General features: G+C 38.4%; 1 protein-coding gene across 4 annotated transcripts; it reads right to left on the bottom strand.

Annotated features, from left to right (window-relative positions):
• Positions 1-786: 786 nt before the first annotated feature.
• On the bottom strand, positions 787-25,427 carry ATP6V1C1 (ATPase H+ transporting V1 subunit C1). Of its 4 annotated transcripts, none has more exons than XM_075495081.1 (14): positions 25,289-25,415; positions 24,594-24,856; positions 18,863-19,045; positions 16,331-16,398; positions 15,089-15,174; positions 13,999-14,093; positions 8,842-8,933; positions 7,620-7,718; positions 6,186-6,254; positions 4,707-4,799; positions 4,525-4,618; positions 3,898-3,995; positions 2,588-2,714; positions 787-1,405 (listed from the first exon to the last, which is right to left on the bottom strand). In XM_075495081.1, exons 3-14 carry the CDS (start codon positions 18,992-18,994, stop codon positions 1,310-1,312), a joined length of 1,149 nt encoding a protein of 382 aa, XP_075351196.1. In that variant the 5' UTR covers positions 18,995-19,045; positions 24,594-24,856; positions 25,289-25,415; the 3' UTR covers positions 787-1,309. The 4 variants fall into 4 exon arrangements, with proteins under 4 accessions (XP_075351196.1, XP_075351197.1, XP_075351195.1 ...); XM_075495082.1 differs by having other exon boundaries at positions 24,657-24,856; XM_075495080.1 differs by lacking the exon at positions 24,594-24,856 and having other exon boundaries at positions 25,289-25,427.
• Between the last annotated feature and the right edge of the window lie 871 nt (positions 25,428-26,298).

Here is a 26,298-nt window from a genome sequence, read left to right as displayed (position 1 = left end):
AATCAGAGATCTCAATGTTGGCTTATCAAAGATAGCAAATTCCTCAAAAGTGTTTCTGGTTCACATTTAGCGAGTCTGTAGCTGAAAGCTCTATACTGCTTAGATTCACAGTACTGGTATTTTCAGTTAGGGACCAAATTAGAAAAAAAATCCATTGGTTACAGCACTTCAAATACTAATTTTGACAAATCAGTGCTTCTCCAGCCCCAGTCTTAATTCAAGTCAGTTTTAAAAGGTACTGCAGTTTTTACCACCTATTTAGCGACTGAAATATGTAGAATACTTGTAATAGCTGTGATAACTGCTACTGAAATAAACAACCCCTCTCTATACACATTAAAAGGAAGCTGTCATATTCCCTTTATGGTAGAAAGGAAGCTTCCAAAAAAAAAAAAAGTGAGCATCTAATAGTACAGTATTCAAAGCCATGAAGTAGTCCCAAGCTTTAACTGATTGAAAAGAACAAAGAGTTATCAAAAAAATCCCAGATCAGCCTAGCTTGTTAGCATCCCAGGTTACTCCCATCTTCCCAATAGTTGTCTCATTTCTTCAGAGTCACAAAGATATAAACATGAAAAACATTCATACATAGGTTTGGTGGCCAAACAACATACTTGAGCATTTCTGCACAAAGCAAAGAAATATCTGCATCCCTTCAAAGTATTTGTGCTGAAGTCAATTGCATTTCTGTACCACTGCATGCAGGATGCAGCATTGGTTTTAAGACTCAATACATTGCTTCAGTTTATACACAGGTATCTACAGTTATATGTGGTACAAGAAAGCGACATATTTGCACAGGTATGTTTATTTTTTCCTGTGTTTACAGTGCTTCAATTGTAATTTTAAACCATTCATAAAGCACAATTTCATACCAATTTTACATACTTTACATCACAGTTCAACAACGTTAACACAATTGTATCTACTAAATCAAATGAACAAAATGGCCATGAACATTTACACTATTCTTCTGTAAACAAGGTTTTTTTTTTTTTATAAACAATGGTAAATGGAATTAACACAGACCACTATATGAAAGAGGAATGAGCTTTTCCTTAAATAAATCACTCTGTTTATAAATACTTCAATTCTCTCAATATACATTTACAGACATAATTGATTAAAAGCAGATTACCTACACTGTTCTTTAAAAAGAAACTGTCTAGAGATGGACCACTGTGTGTTAAATTCACCTAACATAAGAAGCAAGCATATGATTAGTAGAGTGTTAAAAGTATTACTGTACTTCAACCTCACTTCTGTTTGTTTACATCAACACTGAGAGGATTGTCATGTTAGGGAACTTTTACTTGAATTCCAGCAAATTACAATCGATCTTGTAGTACACATATGGGTAGTACTCCTGCTGACTGAGGTTCAAGCCTGGAATATCCATAGTTGCCTGCAAATAAAGTTTTGAAAACAGTTATATTCTTACAATTCAGACTCCTATTCAGAAGTAGATTAAGTATTCATATGTTTTAGAAGCAAATAGGCCAGGCAAGACTTCAAGCTTAAACTTTCACGTTCAAGTGACTGTTTAAGCAGCAAAGTTAGAACTTTGACAAATGAGTAACAGTATTTTTCAAAATTAAATACAAGTGCTTTTTCAAAATCTAAGTAGTTTTGTATCAATAATTCACATCTGTTGCTATAGTAAACACACCACCACTAAATGGAAGGAAAAGTATTGCAATTATGCTTTACTACTTCCAAACACAGTTTATGAAAAGAATGTTATAGGGTGCTGAATGGTCCAGGAAGTTACATGAAGTTCAGCATCTTTAATTTTCACTTCTCTCAGATCCCCTTTCCCCAAAAGGGCCTGGAAATACTTTGGAAAAACATTAAATATAACATTAAGACAGATTATTTTTAATCTTTTTAAATTCAGCTAAACTCATTGTGTGGTCTATCTTTAGTTAATCTTTAACTATGAAAAGCTCTGCTTTTCAATACAAAACAAAATAGTAGAATAAGCCTCCCAGCAAACCAGTTTTAAACATGAATGAAAATGAGACCTCTACAGATGGAAAGTATGACTCCATCTTGACACCGATTCAGCCTCCTTCAGCGGAGAAGGACAACTATGTTAACTTAAAAACAAAGACAGCAATGCAACAACAACAACAAAAGTTGTTTCAGTATTAAGGCCACTGTTACCGTAGACTCTGGACAATTTAGGTATTCCTTCTGGGCTCAAAAAAGCTCTGAAATGTGTTCAAGTTCCTTAAGCCTAGTTTCAGATCAAAGTTGACTTTGTTTGAATTCTTTGACGATATTCATATGTATGCAGTCTATAAGATATCTTTCCATTGGTGGTAGGAAAGAATGCATTAAGAAGAAATGACATGAGATTTTTATACCAGACAGCTCGTCGAATACATTGGTTGCAACTTTAAATACCACCTGCTTTTCAAAAATATAAGTGACATTTTTATAATGAGACATAATTTTCTGCACTGTGAGAGAAAGATGGAGAATATGGAGACGTGTACCTTTTTAATAAAACCAACAGACTTTTTTTTGTTTAAACAGACTAAACCTAATATTGAAAGGGAGTAGCAGTTACAAAAATACTTACATCAATGATAGCTGCTGCACTGCTGTCAAGGTGTTTGTACAAGTCATACAAAACCTCCCTCAGTTTCTTCATTGTTTTCTTATTAGGCTGAAGCAGCATTGCCTGGAAGTTAACTGGCAAACCATACCTGAGGAAGAGTAAGCAGAAAACTATGAAAATGCTGAAATAAGCCTTCTTTTATCTTTCAAAACAGAACTTCATTTTTGAGAAGGAATCCTATTGCTCAAGAAGAAATTCTGCTAACGTTCTGCTTCTCTTTCTACAATTCATAAGGCATCAATAGAGTAGAACTTCTTTCTTCAAGTTTCAAATAACACAACAGAAGTCTAAATGCTTTTAAAATAATTTTAAATCCTTGAGTTCTTACCACAATTCGCAAAGTTACCTGAAGTCTCCGACTGAGTTTTGAACTTTCAAACTAGTTTACTTGCAAGACTTTGCTTATGCCACTAGGTGGAGAATCTAGTCTCTACTCAATCCTCCTTTCCAGGTATGTGGAAACATTTGCCAATATTCAAATCAAGTTCAGCTTTCTTCCTTACTCAAGTTTGTCTTCAAAATAAGCCCGTAGTAGCTATGAAACAGACTAGAATGCAAGTTAATGTGATTTTTTTTTTTTTCCCCTTTTTCTCCTCTGGTTGTCTCCTTTATGATAACTTATCAAAAAGGCTAAAAAAAACCTTTCTGTTTTCTGACTAAGGCAGAAGTCCCTTCAACTCTAAAAAAATCCAGGTCCTTCCTTCTGCAGAACAGCTACAGCTGTTCTTAAGTCAACTTAGTAACTATACTTCTGGATAGGTATGAAGAAAAAAGCAGAGAAATTTTATAGTTAGAATACTGAACTGTTTAATACTGAAAAGTTCAGACTACAAAATTCTTAAAGGCATGTTTTAAAGAAAAAGCATACATTTCAAGATGTCAAGCTATATTACTCAAAGCCTGAATACTTTTTATTCTGAACTATTCACATTTCCCACTTAAATAGTAGATATAGTAAGCTCTTTTTACAAGCAGCTCATAAAGCAAGCTAAGAATCAGCAGGAATGCCTTGCTGCAACTTACAGGGTACCTGTAATTCCTAAAGCACTGGTGGAAAGACTATCCAAGGGGCAAGATGCACAATTATCTACCTCAAATATTTCATAACTGGCAAAAAGAGCTATTGCTGTCAGCTATTCTCACTGCCCTACTCCTTGTTTTCTCCTTCCCAGAAGACTGGCATTCACACACCTCAGTTTGTTAAACCCAAGCTAGATGTAAATTCTTACAAAGTCTAGGAAGAAATGCACTATTCAGGTCTGCCTCATTACCTTAAAACAGATTCAACAAAAACTCGTAGTGCTTTCACATGAATCCATGCAATGAAAGCTTCACTGAAATTAACTTTCAGCCACCGAACCAGAGGCCCCTGTGAAAGGGAAGAGGAAAAAAAAAAGATTATGTTATTCAAACTTCAGAAAGAGATTCAGCCCATTAAGCATGTTTGGGCAGATACTCAATACCTGTACCATCATAATAAAGACAACTTAAAGGCAGAGTTCACTATGGACATAATGGCTCAAGGGTGTTTCGATAGTAAGTAAAGAGAAATTTAGTGAGACTTCTGTTGTCTCTTCAGTACACCATCTCACCTGCTGTAGGCTAACTATATTAAGGACCATTTTAGTAATATCTGATTATTTCATTCAAATGCTTGTCCATTTTCAAACTTCATATATGATCAGCTGCAATATCAGCACTTGGTTCAACGCAGTGAGGAGCATTTGTGCTACAGGAAACTCAATTATCCCTGAGCAGATTAGCTGGGTGGCAGGCTGACTATGCCATGTCATCCTTGCAATGCTTTATCAGAATCACAAGTTCATGAAATTGTTATGTAGCAATAACAAGTCCTAGATGTCTCATGTTTCTATAATGACTAATTTATACAGACTTACAAACTGTTTCTTCTTGTCAGTTGACAGTCTATTCATTTCTTCTTTATCCGCTTTCATCTCTTCTTCATTATACTGGAAGTCACGGACCATAAATCTGCATTTGGAAGTGAAGAAAATCAAAAGTGGCTATCTAGAGATCCTTCAAAGCACGAGAGACAGAACACGCACAAAATAAGCCTTACTTATATTCTCTGGCTTTATGCTTGAAGTCATCCACTGCCTTCCTGAACAAGGTGACATTACAAAGGTAACTATCTTGATCCTCAAAGAGTACACTACACAGAAAAAAAAGTGTCAGAATTAATAAGGTTCAAGTCACCACAGATCTGATATACAGTAGCTTAAGTTGTACTTTATTGCTACTAGGCAAGAACATAAATGTAGATAATGACACAAGATTAGTTCCCAAATTAAACACCTTATACAGAAAGTAACTGAAACTTTAGCAACTGCTCTTATTACTCCCTTCGTAAAGGATGGCAGTTTCCATTTCACATTCAGAGACTTCACCACTCAGAAACACTTCATACATGTCTGGATTTTTGTTCAAATTAAAATTATTTTACAGAAAAGGGGACTAAAGCTGGTTTAATACTGAAAAGTTTGGACTACAGAATTCTTAGAAATGCGCGTTTTAAAGAAAAAGGAAATGGATTTAAAATAGGAAAGGACACAAATTAAAAAGACAGAGGTTGGTAAGAAAAAGTGTTTCTTAGGCTGTAAAGACAGACGACCCCTAGATTTACTATTTCATAGTTCAAGACAATACTGCTTCTTTTGAGACTTCACCTTAGGAAAAAAGCTTGAAGATATTTAAACTGTTCCTCAGTGTCTTCAATACAAGCATTATCCAACAGTTTAACAAGTCACCTCTTCTTAAGCTATCCCTAGATCATGGTTTGCCAGTAATTAAATAAGAATCATTAGCAGATCTCCCACCAGGCTTAAGTTGATCCAACTAAAATGTGAAGTTATCCAGAGCAAGTTCAGATTTTAACTGGCATAGAGGTGGTAATATCAGACCTGCCTGATCAAAACCTCACTCTGCCAGTTAAAATTAACAACACAGCAATGCTTTGTACTACATGTTGACTTTATTTTCAATGTGGTTACAAGATCGTTAAAGTGACTTAACAGTATTATCAAATCCTGGCCTCAGCCTTGCCCATCACAGACACCAAGCGCCAGCTTGGTACCAAGGACCTTTGTTAGTCCGAAACAGACAAGTTACTTTTCTTTGCACACAAGAAAACCATCTACGCTTCCAGTTCGTTCTTTAGCGGCTTTCAAAGAGCGTATGTAACTTGTTTCAAGTCCCCTGAGTACAGGCATAAAGCTTACAGGCTAGCAGCTAGTATTTGTTGCTAAACCACACCATGCACTAGCTTGAAGCTGAATGTGCCTGACCCGAACTAGATTAACTTTTAAATTCTTTTATTCTTCCCACATAAGTCAGTTTGATAACTTTGTTAACCCTAGAGTTAGAGATCCTTTGAATTTTTCCTCAACTACAACATAATCAAGCTTGATCAGATAAAGCTATAAAGCTAGACATTTTGACAAGTTTTTGACCAATCTTTAAAATTCAAAGTCACTACAGATAAAGAACACTTATAAAATATAGCACATGCAAATATGAGATTCAGCATTTAACAACTTACTTGCTGGAACGTGGTACAACCATCTCTGCTAGTGTTTCATATTGCTTAACCCAGTCATTATAATTTAACCTAGAGAAAATACCAGTTATGGTTAGACTTTTAGTACTGTAGTAAGAAATCTTAGATGAATGGATCAAGTTTTTTAAAAAAAAAAATGTTAAAAGCATTTAATCATCACATCTTGCAACCCAGGTGTAGATTGTCAGAAATACACAAGACATCAGGGACAGTCCTACTCATGCTGTTTTATTATTGCTAAATAAACTATAATGATAGCAAAAGTAACATTTTATCTTCAGTCTTCATATAAGTTTACAAGTGTAAAATTTTTGAAATCAAAGAACTATAAAATTAAATTAATCATCATTAAGTACAGGATCTCAGGGGACCAAATGGACTTCACTGTCAAGGTTTATCAGAAACTCCTTACATAACTCTGCTCTTCTGAGTTACTAATAGGAACACTTTTTCCACCATTACAAATGGGTTCCCCAGAGTCCTGTGCTTGCCTGAAGGACCACTGAGAATTTTGGAAGCCCTGCCTTTCTGTAGTTGGTGGTGAAGACGTTCCACCCTTTCAACACCAAAAACAAGTCAAAGGTAAAAGAAAAATAACAGTCGAGATATACTAACCACCTGTTTTCTGCTAAAGCCCCTGCAAAACTGTTTTGCCTTCACTGGAGTTTTACATGTGACAGAGACTACTGCTTCATGAGATAATCAGCCTACTGGCTATCTTTACAAGTTAGAAGCTCTCTTTGTTCCCAGCTCCAAAAAGACAGTCTAGTGCCATTTTCTCATTTTACAAGTCTTAAGGACATCTGTATCACCACTTTCCTTGGCCAGGGGAAAAGGTGGGGTTTTTTGTTGTTCAAACATTTCAGGCAGGAACAACCTGTTTCCAGCAAACCCTTGACATGACATAAGCAGTGTTCCGTTAGTAGAGACTTAGATAAATAAAAAAAGCAGCATTCTGGCAGTCTGAAAAAGTGCAGAGCAAAGTAGTAAAGAGTTTACCTCACTCACTAAGTGGAGAAAGCCAGTATAGTCCTAACCAGGATGATTCAATCATTAAGCCTTCTAATGTAAAACAAGTCATGTTTTTACTCAGTACTTATTATTTTCATAAGGATACCTTCTGCAAAATGACTAGCCGTGGCTAATATTAGATAAGAGATGTAAGTCTAATCTCCAGTTTCTTAAAGAAATTCATGAGCACTCAGCATTCCTTATGATGAGTTCTCATCAACAATGGAATACAGGTACACCGGCTCATTTGCCTCTCCTAAGCATCCAAAAGTTTATGTTGGTTCATCCAGAAAAACCCCAAACAAATTCAGATGTCGTTTCTTACAGTATTATAGGGTTGTGGGATCTATTATTTGATTTAAATTTCTTATTTTATTCTGCTCTTAGGACAAACAATAAACTTACTTCGGTACAATCACTAATAATGTGACCAAATATTCTGAATCGAGTACAAAGTCCTCTTTCTTTACGATATCGGCAAGACTTCTGGTTAGCAAGCTTCCCCTGCAGAGAAACAAAGACAGCCAGAGTAAATACATGTTTAAGAATTGAATTCGTCTGGACAACAGTTTCCAGTGCTTGACAGTATAACATTTTCAAAAATATATTCTACTTAAGCATTCACTATTAGCAGAGCAAACAAAATGTCCTTATACACATTCCATATCTTAGTGTCTACAGTCACCAAAAGTTTTTATCAGTAGCTACACTGCTGTGTGTCATTTCCATATTCTACATAGCTCGCACACTTAAGAAGCCAAGTTCTCTTTTAAAAAGTGATTTTAAAACACAAGAACCATTAAAACCATGAATTGTGAAGTCTAGTATATAGAGCCTCAGAGTTACAACTAACCTAGTGCAGACCTACATACAGAACCTCAATAAAAATTTAAAGCAGCATATTGCCTCATATTCATGAAAGACTAAGAACATACACAGATTTAATGGGGCTTGCTGACAAATTACTATGGCTTAATTGTAATGCCGGAACTTACTATGACGGAACTTAAGGCTCACTCATAAAATGGCTATCATTAGGATGACCCATGGTTCTGAATCAGCCAGCAGGCTTGTACCATTAACTGTAATAGTACAGTTGGGTCAAATTAATCAACCATATTTGCACAGAAGAACTATTGTACCTCAACTATATTTCAGATAATCATCACATGTACATGACAAGACAGCACGCAGACCTTGTTTAATTTATTACCTGCATGTATGCAACAGCTTTCTCCCTGTGGGTTAATTTTGAGGGAAGAAACCCAGTAATATTGATATGCCTAAAGCATAAATTGGAGTGAAGGAAAAGACTTCCTTGTTCAGACAGACACCTAAGTAGCAGGGTTACACACCACTTTAACAGCAAGCTTCTCTCAAAAGCTCCAGCAATTTATACTATTTGTATATGCTTTTGTGTATTTCATAAGTGCTTATCAAATCACAAGAGAGCTATTACCAGCAAGTCAGCTGGTAATAACTGTTCTCTTATGACAGCTGCTATTCAAGATTAATAAACACCTCAAAAATACATTAAGCTTAGAGACTGTACCTCTTCACACATTACTAAGTTTTCATCGTTAGATAACTTTCCTGTGCTACATTAGCAAAAAACAATGTGACTTACGCATTCTTTCTTTCCAAATTCTGAAGGTTCCCTTTCAGATTATTATATGCTGAGGCTCTTGCTTTCAGATCATTGTCAATCTGGTTTACTCCCTTAAAGATAAGAAGAAAAGGAACAGTGTCTAAAGAACTAGAATGGTTTTTAAATGATTTCTCAATTTCAAAGCTTAGATCTGCCAATAAGAACTTGAGGAAAAATATACAAGTCAAAATGTTTATTTCTCTAGTGCTTGACAAACTTCACTCAAAACTCAGAAAACTCTAAGTTAGAATTCCTTTAAAGGAATTCTCAGCCAATAATAGAAGTTACACATCCTCTTCTGGTATCAACTGGACATGCTACTGCATCCAGCTGATCATTACTCCATCACCTTAAGGCTACCACCCTCCATCTCAGCTGACAGGAGAGATCATTTGAAGTTTACCTTCCCACTGTGATACAAGTACACTTGTGAACACTGGGTATCATTTCCTCCAGCTATTATCTCACTTCTCATTATGCTTTTCCCTCATTAGAGTTTCAGTGACAAGAACGATGGTACAGTTTTACGAGTAGCAAATCAAGAATTAAGTAACCCAAAGCATTAATGCTTTGCATCACCTACAACTTAAGAGGAGACTCTGTTGCACTGTATTTGCCTACTGCAATTTGCATCTTTCCTTGAGATGAGCAGCCTTGGTCACTCAAAGATAGAATACCAACTAAACGCACCATCTGCCTGCTTCCAAATGGCTGTTACTATTTACAGTTCTGAATATTATCACAATTATGTATTTTTTTTCCCCCAGAGCTATTTCCCATTCTGTATGTTTGCAAAGGAAAAGACAATAGATTATACAACCATCTCCCTTCACAAACTCATCTTTTACGCTGCTGTTTTACACTGGCAATGGCTTACAACTGTAAATAAAAATCTGTCTTATAGAGACTTTCTTCATTTAGTAAAAACTTAGTATTTTGGAATGTCTGAAGCTGCACAGGGCCAGTTTCAGGGCAGACAGATAAACAGTATTTCAGATTTGAATCCAATTTATTTCAGACAATAAATATATCTGTTGAATCAAATAGAGGCAGCATTCTACATTTGATATCACTGGCAGCCTTCAATCACCTTTCAAACTTTCATATCAAAATTCCAACTATTTTACTGTTTAGACTCAGACTCTCACATTCAGCTTGCCATTGCTGCTCAAGTAAGCCATCTTTCTCAAGTCGATCCTCCAGGATTAATTAGAACAATTACCAAAAATGATTCATCCCAGCTAGGTAACTTGGCAGCAAGTGGAAGAACACAAAACAAATTAAGCAATTAGTAGGTCTTAAACATCCAATCATACTCTTATCAGTGTGTACCCTATACAAGGAAGTATTTTAAAATCAATATACTTCGCAATAGTTGGATAACTGAAAGAACGTGGTACAGTATTGGTCTGGCATCGTAATGCTGCCTACTCCCTCCTTCACTGCTTCCTCACTATGGTACGTAGGTACAAGCATATAAAAATTCCCAGGGACAAGTATCTGAACACAGTCAAGGGACTCTCCCTTTGTTTGGACTTAGTTGACAAAACATTTTGTTTGCATAAAACACTTCAGCTTGGGGATCCAAATATTTTATTTCCACAAAATAAATCCCTCTTAAAAGCAACGTCACTTAGTTCTATAGTGACCTTGTTTATGGTAACACATAAGTTCACTTGTTTGTAGCAGGAAGAAGTCATTAAAAGCCTGAACATTCCGGCAGTTTCATTTGGCAACATGGCAACATGTAAAGGCTTGCACCTTTACAGATATAGCAGTGCTTTAGCCAAAATACTCTGAAAATAAGACAATTTACTTTTTAAACTTATGAGTATTTAAGGTTATTTAAATTCTTTGACTGATGTAACCTTTAGCAAAGCATGTGGAACATTTCAGCAGGCATCGCAAAGCACACATCTTCATGAAAATTTTTTTATACTACAAGGAATGTCACTAACACTAGGTTTTTTTTGTACAGCTAGAAGACAGTGTTAGGGCAAAAATTAATCAGAAGCTATTAAGCTAGTACCTTTGTGCATTTGGACTTTTCCCAGACCAACAGCCTTCCCCTCTGCCTTTTCCAAGGATCAGAACTTTCAACAACACTCCAACTATGCATTGTTTAATGACAAAAAGCAAAAACCATTGATACCAAACACTGTCTTTATGAACCAGTTCCATTCATCATTTCCTAATTGTCAATACTCTAATTGCTCTCATTTGTAAAGTCAGTAGCCTTTTAAAAGATGACCGCTTAGACAAAAATCTGTTACTGCTGCACTGACTGAAGTTTACTGTAAACAAGAATCAGCTTTGCTTCCTATTAAAATGTTAGAGAATGCAGAACCGCAAACCTCAATGTCACAGCAGAGCTCTTGAAAATATATTTGTGTAAACCAGCCAAATGAAGCGACAATACAAACTTTTTAGTAGTAGAATTGATGGATAACTCATAGATGTCATTGCAAAATGAGGCAGACTCATGATATTGCTAAAGAAAGTATCAATCTAACATAGTGGGCCTATTTCTACACATAGCAAACCCAAGATATTTAAACCCCTTACATAGTCATTGGCAATACACAAGTGTCTTCTTATAACTATACAACTGAGCTGTTGTACTTCAGTAGATACCTGGGTTGCTGAAAATGCTGGACTAGGGCACTAAGGCTATCGAGGTTGTCTCCTTGCATAACAGTCTTATGACCGTAATTTCAAATACAAAGAATGACTACATTAAGTGACAGCTCTCACACGGCACAGATACGATCCTCGAAGTCTTCAGGATTGACACTGGGCTTTCACAATACTTCTGAAAGTTAAAAGCTGAAAAAACTTGATGGATAGTTTCAGTGGATTTCCTTTTACTTTAAAGGTTTCCAACACTGCTATAATTTTTCTTCAACTGACAAACTCCCCACTGCAGTTGCCATTACTTTCATTTTGGCAGACATCAGAACCTGCTGCTATAGTGAGTGAAGAGGATATAAAACCATACAGGAAAAGTAGTATCACATTATTTGACAAGCTTTTCAAGATATTTTAACATCAACATGTCAAGAGACTTCACAGAGTTTAATTAGTAGCTCTATCAATTTTCCTATATCTTCATGTTAATTACATGCCAAAGTGAAGATTTTAACTATGTCAGGACTCTCTTTGCCTTGGGACAAAACCGCTTCAAGTCCTGTGACATCATCTCCTAGGTGTCACTTCTACAAGAACGTAAGGCAATTTCAGTCATCTTCCTTCTCTTCTCCACTTTATGGACACACATCTGTGGCTCACAATTGAAAACGTTTTTAAAACTATTTCAAATTAGATTTATTACATAGGTGTCCCTGAAGCTGTCCCTATATAAGACAGGTACAGCAAAACATGCAGAAAAATGGAAACCCTCAACAGGATGATTCAGGCTGAACTCCAGCAGACCTGTTTCTCTGCATTTAGTATTCAGTCTAATAACTCACTGAGGTCCCTAAATTAGATGAAGAATGTGAGCCAGTTATTTAATTTAAAGTTCAGGTTCTGGCATACAACTTTGCTGCAGGCAGGTGATTTATCTAGCAAACTCCAGGACACAGGATAACATGCACTGAATCCTTGATAATATTTCAATAAAGGGCATATCCCTTCATGTTCTTTGTTGCTTTTTCAACGAACTTAATTGCTACAAAACCAATTTCTATACTATGGCAACAGGTAAGTTTCAAAAATGAGACAAAACACAGTTGAAGACCTTTTTTTCCAATTTTCTTTCCTTTTAATTTTAACTTTCAATCCTATTCTAAGGCCAAACCAAAGGAAAGTAACTTTTTCAAGAACCACTTCCTTGATAAGACTTGTAGAAACCACTTCACCCTATCTTATGTTCTCTCTATCCCTCTTTCCCCACCAAGTTCCTCTTCTGCCAACTTAAACTTCATGCTGTTCATACTTCAAGTAGCTGCTGTGAACAGCTGAATGCTTCATTCTGATTGCTTCTTCTGAAGAAGCAAAAGCTTATGTACTTAAGTAGTGTCAGATATTAAGATTATTTTATATCTGTGGGATATTTTTAATGTGCAAATCTTAATAAGACAGTCAGTCTTCCTCCAACAAAGCTCCACACTGCAGATGTTTTCCAGGAATAGTTACTGAGTGTAATTTGTGGAGTAAATTCAAGATGCAGTGGTAGCCCCAAAGAAAATATCAAAATGAAAGTGTTAGTTGCATTCTCAGCCAGCTATGTACCATATATTAAGATTTCGTAATCTCTTCAAAAATTTTAAACTAATAGTTTCAGGAAAGAAACTAACATTTAGAGAATCTGCAGTTATAGCAAAGCATGAGGTCTGCGAGCACTTACCCCCATGCCCACCCTGATTATAGTTCCCACACATGCATCACCAAAGACTATCTCTATAGGTACCCAGAGCAGCTGCCTCTTTTTTCTGGGTTACATATTTTATTGACACAGATAATTCCAAGAACCAGTTTGCAGATTACAGAAAACAAACAAGAAAAACACCTGAAAAAGCTGGGAAGATATTAAAGCAAGGGTAGCTTACAGAGAACTCTTTCACTGTTTGAATACAGTAAAGTCACTGCTGAGGACCCTATCTATACTCACAGCAAGTACAAAACAAATGAAATCCCTAAAGTGCAAAAAACTTTACCAAGGTAAAGACAGGGGGAAAACCCATGACAACACTCAAATGAGCTTTCCTTACATCTAACATTGAAGGCTTATTTTTCCCCTCAGAAGTGAGTGCCATAACTTTCAAAAGGTAAATAAGTTCTCTGGTTCACTGCTAATAGCTCACAAAGTTTGAGAACATCAGACAAATGCCATGCCAGTACAGCAAAATTTAAGCGTAAGCAACATCATTTGCTGGCTATTTATTTGTTAACTCGGTGACCTTAGGAAACAAAAATCAGCAAAGACAGCATGATGGCCTTCAGTCTCCAAATCCTATCCCCATCCTAATATACTTCTTTGGTTACTAAAACACAGACGCTGCTACCAGATTCACTACTATCGTTATCAAAGTTACATGAAGCTAACAAAAATAGACAAATAGCTTTGAGTACCAAGTTCTGTGCATAAATATCTCAAGTTCAAGTAGGAAAGTTTTATAAAACAAATTACGTTACCTTTGCAATAATTTCTGAAATATTCTTCAAGGATTGCTTGATTGGGTATTTGGCCATATCCCACTGGAACCTTGTTATATAGGTGACCAAGTCAACTAAAATTTTAAAGAACAACTTTGTTAAGATAGACAATAAAAAGACTGATGCATTATATTCCATGTAGGATTGCTGTAACAGAAGAGTACTGTAACAGATTGTTTGTGGACCTTCACATGTGTGGACCCTGTTGCTTAAGAAATTTGAAAATAATCAAATTGTAAGTTATCTGTGACCTCTGCCTTCAGATCTTGGCTTCTCCACCTCTGTAGACCCTAAATGATATTTACTACTAAGTCAACAATGGCTGGAGAAGTACAGACAAGACCAACTATTTTTTGCTTTGTGTGAAAAATGGGAGGGACAAGCAGGGGGTTACAATAGAAAAAAAGAAGGCAAAGATTATGTGGCTCAGCTGAAGCAACAGTTTTGTAAAGCTATCTATGAGAGACACTACTCCAAGCCCCTATGTAAGAATACCTGTGTTAATTAGGACTGCTGCACTTGTGTTCATGTTAATCCACTCATAGTAGCCTCTCTTACGTCAGTACAAGCTGTGTTACATTTTATGAAATGGCTTTGAAAACAAAACATTGATTTAGAGACCAGTACAACTGTTTACTATAATAAAATGGAAAAATATTTCCATGAGACAACTAGTTTTATAAAGACATTCTATCACAATTTGGGGACAACTGGGTATTCCAGCATAGCTTACATAAAATCATATGTATTCAGATGACAAACTAATACAAATGTTTACAGTGATCAGTAACAGTAATTTTTATGTTCCACCAGAGACCAGTGATGACAAAAATACAGCCCTAAAGGATCAAAAGGCTTCTGTAAGTGAGTATTTAACATGTAGATCTAATTTCTTGCTATTCTGGATCCTATAATTTGTTTCAGGGCAAGTGACTCATGGAAAAAAGTACTTCCATGTCTAAACTAGGCTTTCAGGATGTCATACAGAGAAGCAGCATTCAGTATGTTTCTGGATCATTGCCTTCCCTCCTACACTTTTAGGATGCACATATCATGGTCAACACTTTACCTCCATTAGCCAGAAGATTCTCCTGAACTTTATCCTTACTGTCTTCTAGAACATCAGCCATATACTGGGCCACTTTCTTTACAACACTGAAAAAGGAAAGATAAAGATATGAAAAAAAGAATGAAAAAACTGCCATTTTGAGAAATACCATTTATGAAACTGAAGTTGCCTGAGATTGGATCAAAAAAGGAAGAGTTGATGGGTTTACGTACAAGCTTTCCAAGAGCACAAACTGGGCTCAGTATCTGAAGGAGACCAACTTCTTAAATACATGCCAGAACTTTATTTAAATCCTTCTCTAATCATCAATGAGTTGCTACTCATCAGTTCTCAACAAGGTGAGGCTACTTCCCTCGCCTCCAGGTAATAGGGGTTGACTTCAGGTGTAATCTCACTATATTCCAATCTTTTTTTGAAGTCTGTGGTACTTTCAAAATCCTAACGCCTTTCTAAAAATAGATAGCGAGGTAGAAATCATCAATAATCCAAATTAAACACAAGGCAAACATGACAATGAAGCACCAAAGATAACTGAAGAGCTATGGAGAAACCCCAGCCCTAAGGACTCATGAGATCTGACACTCAAGACTTGCCTTCCTCACTAGAAAAGCTATGTTTAATATTACTCACATGTGCCGTGCCAAATAGTTTCCTTTTCTATTTAAAAACAACTGCTTAACACTTCTCTCCTTGAAACAGAAGATGGCTCCACAAGTTCTGGTTATGTGAAATTTTGTTACGTTTGCTCAAAATCACCTTCAAAAGACCGTTAGTTTCTTCAAAATGAATATGTTTTGCATTTTAATGTTAATGCTGTTTAATCATCTCTGTGGATTAGGAAACAACGTGGTTACCTTCTCAAAGTCTGTAAATAGTATTCTAACTTGCTAAAAGAACAGTTTTTACTGCATTTCATCATCACTTCCTGCAGCTGTCAGGCTCAATTCTTAACAGTTCTCCAGGACTCGGCAGCACACAGCACTACTATATGGAGAACCATCCTTCATCAATGCATAATGTCCCACTACTCCACAAGAAGTTTGGGTTTTTTTCTTTTTCAAGTACAGATCCTAGGAAAAACAGCAGCTTAGCTTTCTGAAATCTTAGCTTGCTGACTGCCTGCAGAGGATCACTATGAAACAAAAAAAAAAAAGCTGGAAATAACTTGTGTATTATTAGGACTCAGCAAACCATCACATCATTATTCTAATATTTTGCACATTAGTAAAAATAAACTGTTACCTCTCCACAAACGCATCCAGTTTAGCCAGCTCATCTGACAAACCAACCAAAACATCCAGTGTGCCAACCTAAAAGGAAAGATCAAAATGCATTGGCAATTGTATATAAACATAGAAAGAGAAAACCAAATAACAATAAAAGCTAAATTTCCTGAACAGGTAGCTTTGCAGAACTACGTAAAATACTGTACTCTAAGATTTCAGACTTTTTGATTTAACAAAGTCACACTGTGTTTCATTTGCTCAAGATACTCCTAAACCACCACTGTATCAGATCTAACTCACTCTAGCTTGGTGCATAGTTTCAGTCCTGCATTCCAGCTATCCAAAACATGTTAAAACAACTCTTACATTATGAATTGGCTGCATTTCCCACAAGTCACTTGCTTCACCATTTGATTTACTACTTTAGATCAAATCTGAAATTTCTGTAAGCAGGTATCTCAGTGCTGGAGGCAACCAGAACATTGAAAACTTTTAAGACACGAGAGTACTGCAGCAGTCAGACCAACAAGACCCACAACTTTTTGCATCTGGATTAATGGAATATCTACCTTGTCTACAAGCTTTCACTCTTTCTTCCCTTCTCCTCCAGAAAATACTTTCTTCCCCAATTTCATGTAATAACCTAGAGCAATACATATACCTTTCTGGGGCCAGGGATGACACCTACCATTTTAGAATGTGTATAATTCAAACATGAAAATTAAGCACAGTAAAATATTCTGTTTAGCTCTTTCATAAACAAGTCTAAAATGGGTCTAAGACATCAAAAAGTGTAAAAACAGTACAGCTATGCTCAAGTTAAACAGCCAAAGGGCAATTATTTTTAAATAGGTCATATAATATCAGTGTTTCTTTGGTTCTCTCTTCAAGTACTTCCATATTTGTTCATTCTGTTCAGTGAAAGTAGGAGATACCTCCAAAAAGATGACTCTTCTTAACTTTAATATTTTAGCTACTAGTTTATATTTCTTGCTGAAATATTATTAGGCATAAGTGAATCTTCTGTCTAGTCAAGATGCTATTAACATTATTTTTAGTCTAGCATCTTTGTTCTATATATTTGACCACCCAACTTTACACGATTCCTGTTCTCTTTAGCCTTGAAGCAGAAAGAAACACAATTACTTAAGTAACACCACAACCAAATCACTTCCCATACCCCACCTTCTTCTGAGCTACATGCAGAATAAGGAAGCTAGTGTTTTGACTAGTCACTTAAAAGCCACAGGACAAATCAGTCTTTAAGCAATAAGGCTGCTGTTCAATGGAGACTACATCACTGTTTCAATGAGTTTTTACTAAGGACCTCACTCCTTAAACAGTTTTACTGGGTCCACAGAAGCCAGACTATTTCCCATTGTATATAAAGTATGCTCAGCTTCTGCCCCTTTTAGGGAGTAGAAACAAAAACAATTGTTTATAACCCTAATGGGCCACATCAGTTTTCAGTGATAACTTTTCTAAATGCTGTAGGCACCCTACAGTTTGAAAGGCATCCTGGCTCATGTCCAGGGATCTCCTGGGAGGAGACAGACATTTGTTGTAGTCCGTCTTCTTACCTCTACTGCTATATCTCTTGAAATAACTCAGGACAGTCTAAATGGGAGTAAGTAATGTCAGTTGGAAGATCCTCTTAAAAGACACACTGAAGCACTTTGTCCCCAGGGCCCGTTCCTTAGCAGAGACAGGAGCAAGGCATCACACCACCTGAACTTGATCCATTCTGTAGACAGAGATTGGTGGCATTTTTTCCTCTTCATTTTGATATGCTTTGACAAGCTTTCACTCAGTTAAACTGAGCTCACAATTCTTCTTGTTCAAGAAAAATTTGTGTGTCAGGATAGACCTTTTCCTAATGACTACACTGGCTCATAATTTCTCCATACCTTGATAACTGTACTTAACCAAGAGAAACTGCTTTCAGATTTTGTTTCTCTTCGCTTCTCACAGTAATAGTTCAAACAGTTTCCTTCCCAGTTTCTGTAACACACATAGGCAGGTCACACTGGAATGCTCAGCCAGAGACAACCACTACTCTAACTCTAAGAATGTTACTACTTCTGGACAGAGAAAAGGCAGCAGCTATTTAATCAACCCCTGTATTTTAAATCGAGCCTTTCACTGCATCCTAGCCAGAAAAGGAGAAGCAGACAATCCAGAAATAAAAAAAGTATTCTGAGTATTACTCAGATCACAAGTCTCCATTTTTCTTCTAATTTTCTTCTCCAGCTAACTGCTAGCAGTATGAGGTCAAGACTACTATGTCTGGAAAAATTGCTGTATTAGCTGAAAGAACACAGCTTGCTGAACCTTTAAAATTTACAGAGTGAAGAATTTTTAACTTAGAATTTCAGGAAAGAGATAATTGCTGCCTAAATTATTTTTTAGATCCACACATAATCATCAAAAGAAGTCAGCTGTTCTCTCTAAAAAGTCTGCAAGCATTCCCCATCTAGTTTTAGTCTAAAGAAACAAAGATGATGCAAAGATGACATATTTCTTAGGATATGAAATGGGGCTTACATACCTTCAAGTCTGGAATATTGAACTTTGAATTGGTAGAAAGATTGTTATGTTTTGTAGTTGCTGCATGTAGTTTCTCCCATGTCTGTTGACAGGTTTTTTCTCCAGGAGCAGAGATCAGCCAAAACTCGGTCATTTTTGTGTCCTTATCTTGATGCTTTCTGCTTCTGAAGACAGAGGCAAGATGCTAGTAGAAGGGAAGTGAGGTGGGGGGGAAGAAAGAATATCTGCCATTAGTTCGGGACTCAAAGCTTTGCCTGAAGAAAAACATCTCATTCCATGTTACTGAAGTGCAGTTCCAGCCACTGTTAAGAGATTTTACCAAGAGTATCACGTGGTTCCAAATTCATTTTTTCCTATCTTCCAAATCACATTTGCACAGTTGGAAAGTCTTTTTAAACTGCCCATCCTGCAAGTTAAAGTGGGCTGAGTTTGCAACATTAGCATCTTTCAACTGCAATTCCACAAAAGATTATAAGCAAACAATCTAACTGAAAATAAATCCAGTAAAACAGGACCCAAATCATATTTTCACAGCTGTATATATTTTCCAGCATCTGTACAACAGACAACTTTTTCTGAACACATAAGAGAAAAAAAAAATTTAAACTCTGACGTTATAGCTTTTCCAATCACTTTTAAGATTAGGACAGCATTTTAAAGTGAGTAAATGCCTAAAAAAAAAAAATTTAAATCCAATGAACTTTAGTTCATTCTTTCAAGCAAAGAAGGTTCTCCTGGCAGTTAAAATTTCAACAAAAAGGAGGACACTTTCTAGTCTTGGTACCTATGTTGTCATTGCAGACCTTCTTACATTGCAGTGTAAGACGTTACACATACTGGCATTAGTCAAGAGAGTATCTGTACTAAATACAAATTACGTTGAGCTAGTTTACAAACAACCTCAAGAAGTTAAGAGTATACATTCTTCTGTCACTAAGAAACAGAACAAGCTGGTTGAGCGTTACTGGATTTTTTTAATAAGGGAGCAAAGAACAAAATTGTAACGTGTCAAGCGTACCTTGACAGAATCTAAATGTCACATTTTGATATTTGCAACGTCTTCTGTAGCAGCTTTGAAAGAGTAGCGACTAACCTATGTTTCATAATGAGCAGACTACAGCACTCAATTTTTTTTTTTTTGAGAGAATCAAATATTGTATTTGTAAGAATTAATACACAGTAGCAAACTTTGCCCAAAACAACACATATAGGTCCTTCATCTGTGCAATTATTCTAGGGTCAACAAGTTATCAAGGGTGTTGAAGTTACAGATGAGCTAAAGAAAGGCCTGTTAGCTGATTCTTTTGTTCAGCCACTCAGGAAGCCTAAAGCTGCAGAAAGTTTACCAACCATTAAATTAATATCATGAAGCACATCTTGTCACTGGCATAACAGCCATCCTCCTTCAATTAAGGGGCCTTGTTTATAACAAGAGACGATGGCATCCAGTTATCGAGGCTCTATACTGCACGCTCCACGATGTCCGACACTCCATTACCAGGTAGTAGCACAGCAGTGCTATAATCCTAAATACAGACAATACCCAGGTGGGTACAGATATTTGAGAAATCAGAATATTTAAAAGACCAGACACATGTCCCACTCTGCTCAAACTTGTCCGGCCTGACCCAGCCCAGTTCTGGGCACTCTCCTGTGCTGGGGCCACACACCTGCGCAGCTGGTTCTATTCAACAGCAGAAAGTTGAGGACTTGGAAGTTATTTGTGCTCTCCTCACTGGCACTACTCTCTCTCCTCCCCTGACAAGTTGCCAAAGCAGGTTGGAAGGAGAAGGGATAAGGAGTTCTTTGCTCCTGGGAATAGTATGGGTGAGAAAAGGGGTCCTATCTCTGATAAGGACAGGTGAAAAGACTGGGTCTACTTATTCCACCATGCTGTGGCCTTGACTGCTGGGGGAAGGTCCCCAAGAGCAGAATCAGAGAGGGGGGTGAAACCCATGCCAAGGGCCCCTCCAGCACCACTGGCCCCTCATGCTCAAAAGCGCATACTGTAACAACCCTTGGTCATACCGTACTGATGATTTTGGTATCAGAAGGCATCAGGAAAAATTAAAGCAACGTCAGTCATTACCAATATAACATAGCATGTTATGGGGCTTCTTTGTTTAGGGAAGCACTAACTGGATTATCTCACATAACGGGTCTCCAGAGGACGTCTACTAATTATCAACAATTTGGAACGAGACAAAATTTCCTCTTATTCAGACTACTTTGATGCATTATCTTCCTTAACACATGCCAAACTCAGTGAATACATTGCACATGATGTTTTCCTATACTTCATTGAACCCTGGCCCTATAAAAGACATGGCCAAGTTTACTGTAAACTTCACCCACGCAGGGAGACACCACCACAGCTGACACATACTCAAAGTGTTTAAGCTTTAAATTGGTTTTTGTTTGTATTTTACTACACTAGGACTAGAAGAGGCTTTGGAATGAACGTTGGATAAGTAAGAGGAACTACTTCAGGCAGCAGCAGAGTGCAAATATCCAAGTAGAAGACAGAAGAGCCATAACATAGAAATCCAGGCTCCTATTCAGTAAAACGGATGGAACATTGCATTCTCATGTTTTCCATTAAAACATAAATAGCCCTTAAAGAATATGCATAAAGTTTCCAGAGATTATATCATCTAAGGAAACAGTTACATGTTTACAATGACACAGTCTCATTCCCTTCATTACAGATTGGGAAAATCAGCTCACCATTAAAAATCTAAATATCTTTTCCCAGGGAAGACAAAAAAAAAAAAATCTTTAATAGACCCATTGCAAAGAATAATTGCTTTCAATAAGTAAAGTTTTCTAATCTTTTAAAGCTAGTTTTCAAAGACCAACTGTTCAGACTTCATATTATGACTACAAGTCTACTATAAACGAGCCTGAAGTTACAAACACCTGACAGACTTGCAGCAAATCTTTTTTCGTGCTTAAAAACCAATGAATCAGAGCACTTCATGATTCCTTAATATCAGAGGCAAAAAATGGATTGTTCAACTGCATAACCAAGGTCTTTTTCTACTGCTCGAAGTGAAGAGGCACAGGTGGAAGAGTTGTAGCTCCCAGGAATCATTAAGCTAGAGGACTTCCCTTCTCCCTTACCATTTTTGTCTGTGTGGTTGGTTTTCCTGAAGCTCTGTTCCATTTCTAATAGCCATGGGAAGTAAGATTATTCCCCATTTCGGGTACCTATTCAATGGACGTATTTTCAAATACATACAAGGAAAAAAAGTTTAGAGAATAGTTTTAAATGTTTGCTTGTATGTTTGTTTTATGTGAGGGGGGATGGAGTCTGAAATCAGAACTATGGGGAATAATGAACAAGAAGTAGAGAAAGGAGAAGTGCTACAGAATGGTAAGAAAAACAGAAACAAATGCTAGTCAGCCAAAAAAATACATACTGACACACTGTAAAATGAAAAAACATGACATTTAAAGAGAAGGACCACAGAATAAAGCAGGAAATACCAAGTGTTCGAATCTTCTAAGTACATTGACAGGTATTTTTTAGTAAACTATTATTTTATTCCTTTGATCTGCAAATAACGGTATACAGTCTGCCTTGAGATTCACTGCTGTGGTGAGTTTATTCTTTCTTTAGGTCAACAGGTATTTGTGAATTGGCATGCCTTGGCATCGCAGCAGCCTGCAAAACCTACCACCAGTCTCTTTTTGGCCTTAACATTAGAATATCAGTTACACAGATACAATCATTTATTAGCTGCACCTTGCCCTGAAAAGACTAATCTATACTTTTGACAGTATTTTAAAACTACACTACTGCAAGTATGTGATCACCCAAAAATTCTAGTTCAATGCAGACCGGGATTTCATTATACTAAGCACTGTCTGTATAAGGATACAGCCCTAACTTAAACATCTGCAGTCTGAAGCATTGTATGTTGAAACTTAAGTTACAGAGGGAAAAACAAACACAACAAAAACAAAGCAACAAAGAAGTTACAACAAGCATGCTGGCAGAAGCAAGTCTTGTTAGCTTTTAGACATCTCGTATCCCAAGAAAACCCCAAAGGCACAGTTCAAATTTTTAAGTACATGGCTAACAACCCAATGATTAAACTTCTTTCCTGTCTCTGCTTTGCTTATGATTGCAACTGAAAGCATTAATTAAAGCTGAGTATCTAAAGCAGAAGCAGGGAGGATAACCCCAACAAAAAGCTGCCTATCAGCTATCATCTCACCTTCCTCACTCCCAAAGACCATTAGCTGCATTGTTCCAGTCAAATTTTCTCAGACTTTTCTGCTTGTAGGTTTTTGGACAACAAACCAAGGGAATAACCAAAAAAAGGTAGAAAGTATAAAATCTAGAATAAGCAGTAAGAATGGACAGTGAACTCTTGTTTACACCATGTATGTCTGACCAGCACTTTTTTGTAACGCACTATTGAGTAGAATTTATCATAGCATAGTTTCACCTAATCACTGTTAGCTATTTTTGCTATTTCAGTTGTTTCTGATGTACACTCTTAAGAGGAGAAACATTCATAAATGGCTATCTGCGTACATAAATGGAATTGTCTGCATCGCATAACCTATCAGTTTAAAAACATTCAATACTAGAGCACAAGTATAGTTAATCAACTTAATGCTTTCAAGGTGGTGGTTTTTTCCTAAACATTGTCCATTCAGTACCCTACCACACTATAATATTAAGAGAGTAGAAACTATGGTCCTAGTTCTGCTGAATATGGGTACAGCCACCCACTAAGGAGTGAAATTGCTTCTGAGATGACATTGTAAGTATTGTCTGGCCAACTTCAGCAAAAGGTGTTTGCTATACAACTGAAGGAAAAAAAAAAAGTCGGGAAAATAAGAATCAAAGTTTATACAAGAATCTCTCCATAGACGTTGCTGAAGCAAAGTTCAGGACTTTGAGGAACAGGTTCTGGAATTCCAAGATTACATACAGTACTAAGCTAACTACCTCAATATTTATGATTCCACAGGTCATGAAATTACTATTTTAATACTGATCGACCAAACCGTCAGGATCTCCAAAAAAAGAATTAAATCTTGCAAGACCAGCAGTGCTTTGACCCATCTTTATCTTGTTTAGTACTCAAAAAGAACGCAAGTTCTCACTTTTAAGGGCTTAATACTAGAAATTCATTAGAACATGCTTTTCTCTGAGCAGCATCTCCTTGAGTTTCCCTTGACACTTTCTCATAAGCATACTCATAACATAACTTCAAACTGTAAGTCTTCCATGTGCTGTTACAAAGAGATTTAAGTAACAAGCACATTGCCAAGATGTTCTGCTAGTCAAGTAAGCACAACTCATCTATAAAACACTTGAAATATTTCATCCCTTGAAGCTTTCCTTAAAGTTTACCTGGTTTTGAACCCTTAACTATTCTTAATGCCCAAAGTAAGTTTGATATATTATTTAAAATGTATTGTGCATTACTACCCATAGCTTATCCTGCTTAATTTCTATGTTATTAGGAAAGTGGACAGTAAGAGAAAAATGGATTTCCAAAGAAAAGTCTTTCATGCAGTATACTATAATCTAAGCAATAAAACCACTGAAGAGCCGTTTCAATGCTGTACCCTGGAAACACCTATAGCAATGTCAAAACAGAATCTCAACTAAGACACCTTGCACTGCATTTTTCAAAAACAACAGGACTGCGAGAGGGGACAATTGCTTCTTTCCTGTTTAGCTCGACAGGAAAGCCCAATTTACTAACGTGACATAGAAGTCTCCCAATATCTAGCACTAAGCCCCCGGGATGGTATTTCTTCACGCTCACTCTCAGAAATCACTTCTGACGCTTGGTGTTCGGCCTTCACCGCCTCCACGTTTCGCAAACAGAAGCGGCCACAAGGAGGAAGGCAGAGCTCCGCCCGGGAAGGTTTCACAACGGAGCGTTCACATGCCTTGTGCAGGGGCAGTCCGGGGCTGGCACACGGGGCGGGGGGAGATGGCTTTGCTCTCCCCGGAGCCGCTGATCTGGATCACAGGGATTAGACGACAGCTCCCACAGCCCGGGCAGGCAGCAGCTGCCCCGGCAGCCACCGGCGCAGGCCCCCAGGACCGCGCTTTCACTTCGCCCTCCGCAAGATAAAAACCCCGCACCGGCTACCTCGCTCCCGGCGCGGGAGCCCGGCAGAGCGGCGGCAAGGCAGCCCCGACGGCCGGCACCCCCCGCAGCGACGCCGAGGCCTGTCAGAGCCCTTGAAAGAGGCGGCGGCGGCGGGCGGGCCCCCGCGGTACCGCCGGGCCCGGCCGGCGCTGCTCTTCACGCCAGGCCCAGCGCGGCCCGCCGCCGGGGGAGGCCGGAGCGCTGCGCTGGCCGCTCGGGGCGCGTCGCGTCGCGGCCCAGGCCCTCCTCCCCCCCCCGCAGGCCGGGCCCCGCCGGCGGCGGCTCCCAACGGCGTTTACCCGTCACTGCTCCATCCCCCGCCGGCAGCCGCAGCCGCGCGCCGCCCGTACACCCGCCAGCGGGTCACGTGAGGCGCCAGGTCAGCTGACGCCGCCGCAGCGCCGGTCACGAGACGGCGGACAGGCGGGGCGGGCGGAGGAGGAGGTGTGACGCAGCGGCGCAGTGACTGACAGCTCCGCTCGGGGCTCTCGCCGCGGGTTCGAGACCCGGCCCGGGCCGGCCAGCCCTTCACTCCTCCCCGCCCCACAGCCAGCGCTCGCCCGGGGCACCGCCACCGTCACGGACACCGCCAGCCTCCCCAGGGCGCCGAGCCGAGCTTCCTGCGGCCGCCACGGGCGCCTCAGGGCCCGGCAGGCCTCAGTGGGTACCAGCCACCTCAGCGCCTGGCCAGCAATGGCCGCCTCAGGGCACGGCAGGCTTCGGCCACCTCTGATAAATCTGGGCTTGATTAGGGAATTTGTGGGAAAAACACATACAGATCAGAGCAGCCTCATCCACCACAAGGAAGCAGATGGTGTTAAGAAGGCTTTTGAAAGGGTTAAATCCCTGACAGTCCCTGACTAAGACACAGACTTGCATTTTTTTAGTTTCACTCGCATCCTTGTTCTCTTTTGTTCTCTTCCCCTGCAAAGATAGTTTTGGTTACCTGCTGAGCAGAGTTGATGGTGGGATGTTTCCTGTGACTTCTTACCTGATAGGATGAAGCAGGCCTTGAGCAAGCTAGTTAGGCTTCCTAATTAAATCACGGATAACAGGAACTCAGGACAATTGTGCCAAAGATAAGCACCAAAGAACTAGCTTAAATCGACCCCCTTGTAACATTCCAAGGCCGAAGGACTGATGAGCTAACTCAATGACTATATATGGACAAAGGAAGCCCAAAGTTCAACTAGTGGACAACGTGAGGAAGACTATGGAAGACCACCAGGAGGGTGAAAAGACCCTCACTCTAATTTTACTGCGCATGCTTGGACTATGTAAATGAATTCCGGGAACTCATCACCATAAA

The sequence above is a fragment of the Mycteria americana genome, chromosome 2 (assembly GCF_035582795.1).
Source record: "Mycteria americana isolate JAX WOST 10 ecotype Jacksonville Zoo and Gardens chromosome 2, USCA_MyAme_1.0, whole genome shotgun sequence".
NCBI classification, from domain to species: domain Eukaryota; kingdom Metazoa; phylum Chordata; class Aves; order Ciconiiformes; family Ciconiidae; genus Mycteria; species Mycteria americana.
Note: the sequence above shows the minus strand (reverse complement) of the source record. Positions and strands in the feature narration are given on the sequence as shown.

Excerpts from the sequence above, each read along its gene's own strand:
- ATP6V1C1 (XM_075495079.1), bottom strand. Across the intron at positions 14,094-15,088 it reads GAATCTTCTGGCTAATGGAG|TTGACTTGGTCACCTATATA; the intron begins GTAAAGTGTTGA and ends TTAAAATTTTAG. Across the intron at positions 4,619-4,706 it reads CATAAAGCCAGAGAATATAA|ATTTATGGTCCGTGACTTCC; the intron begins GTAAGGCTTATT and ends TTCCAAATGCAG.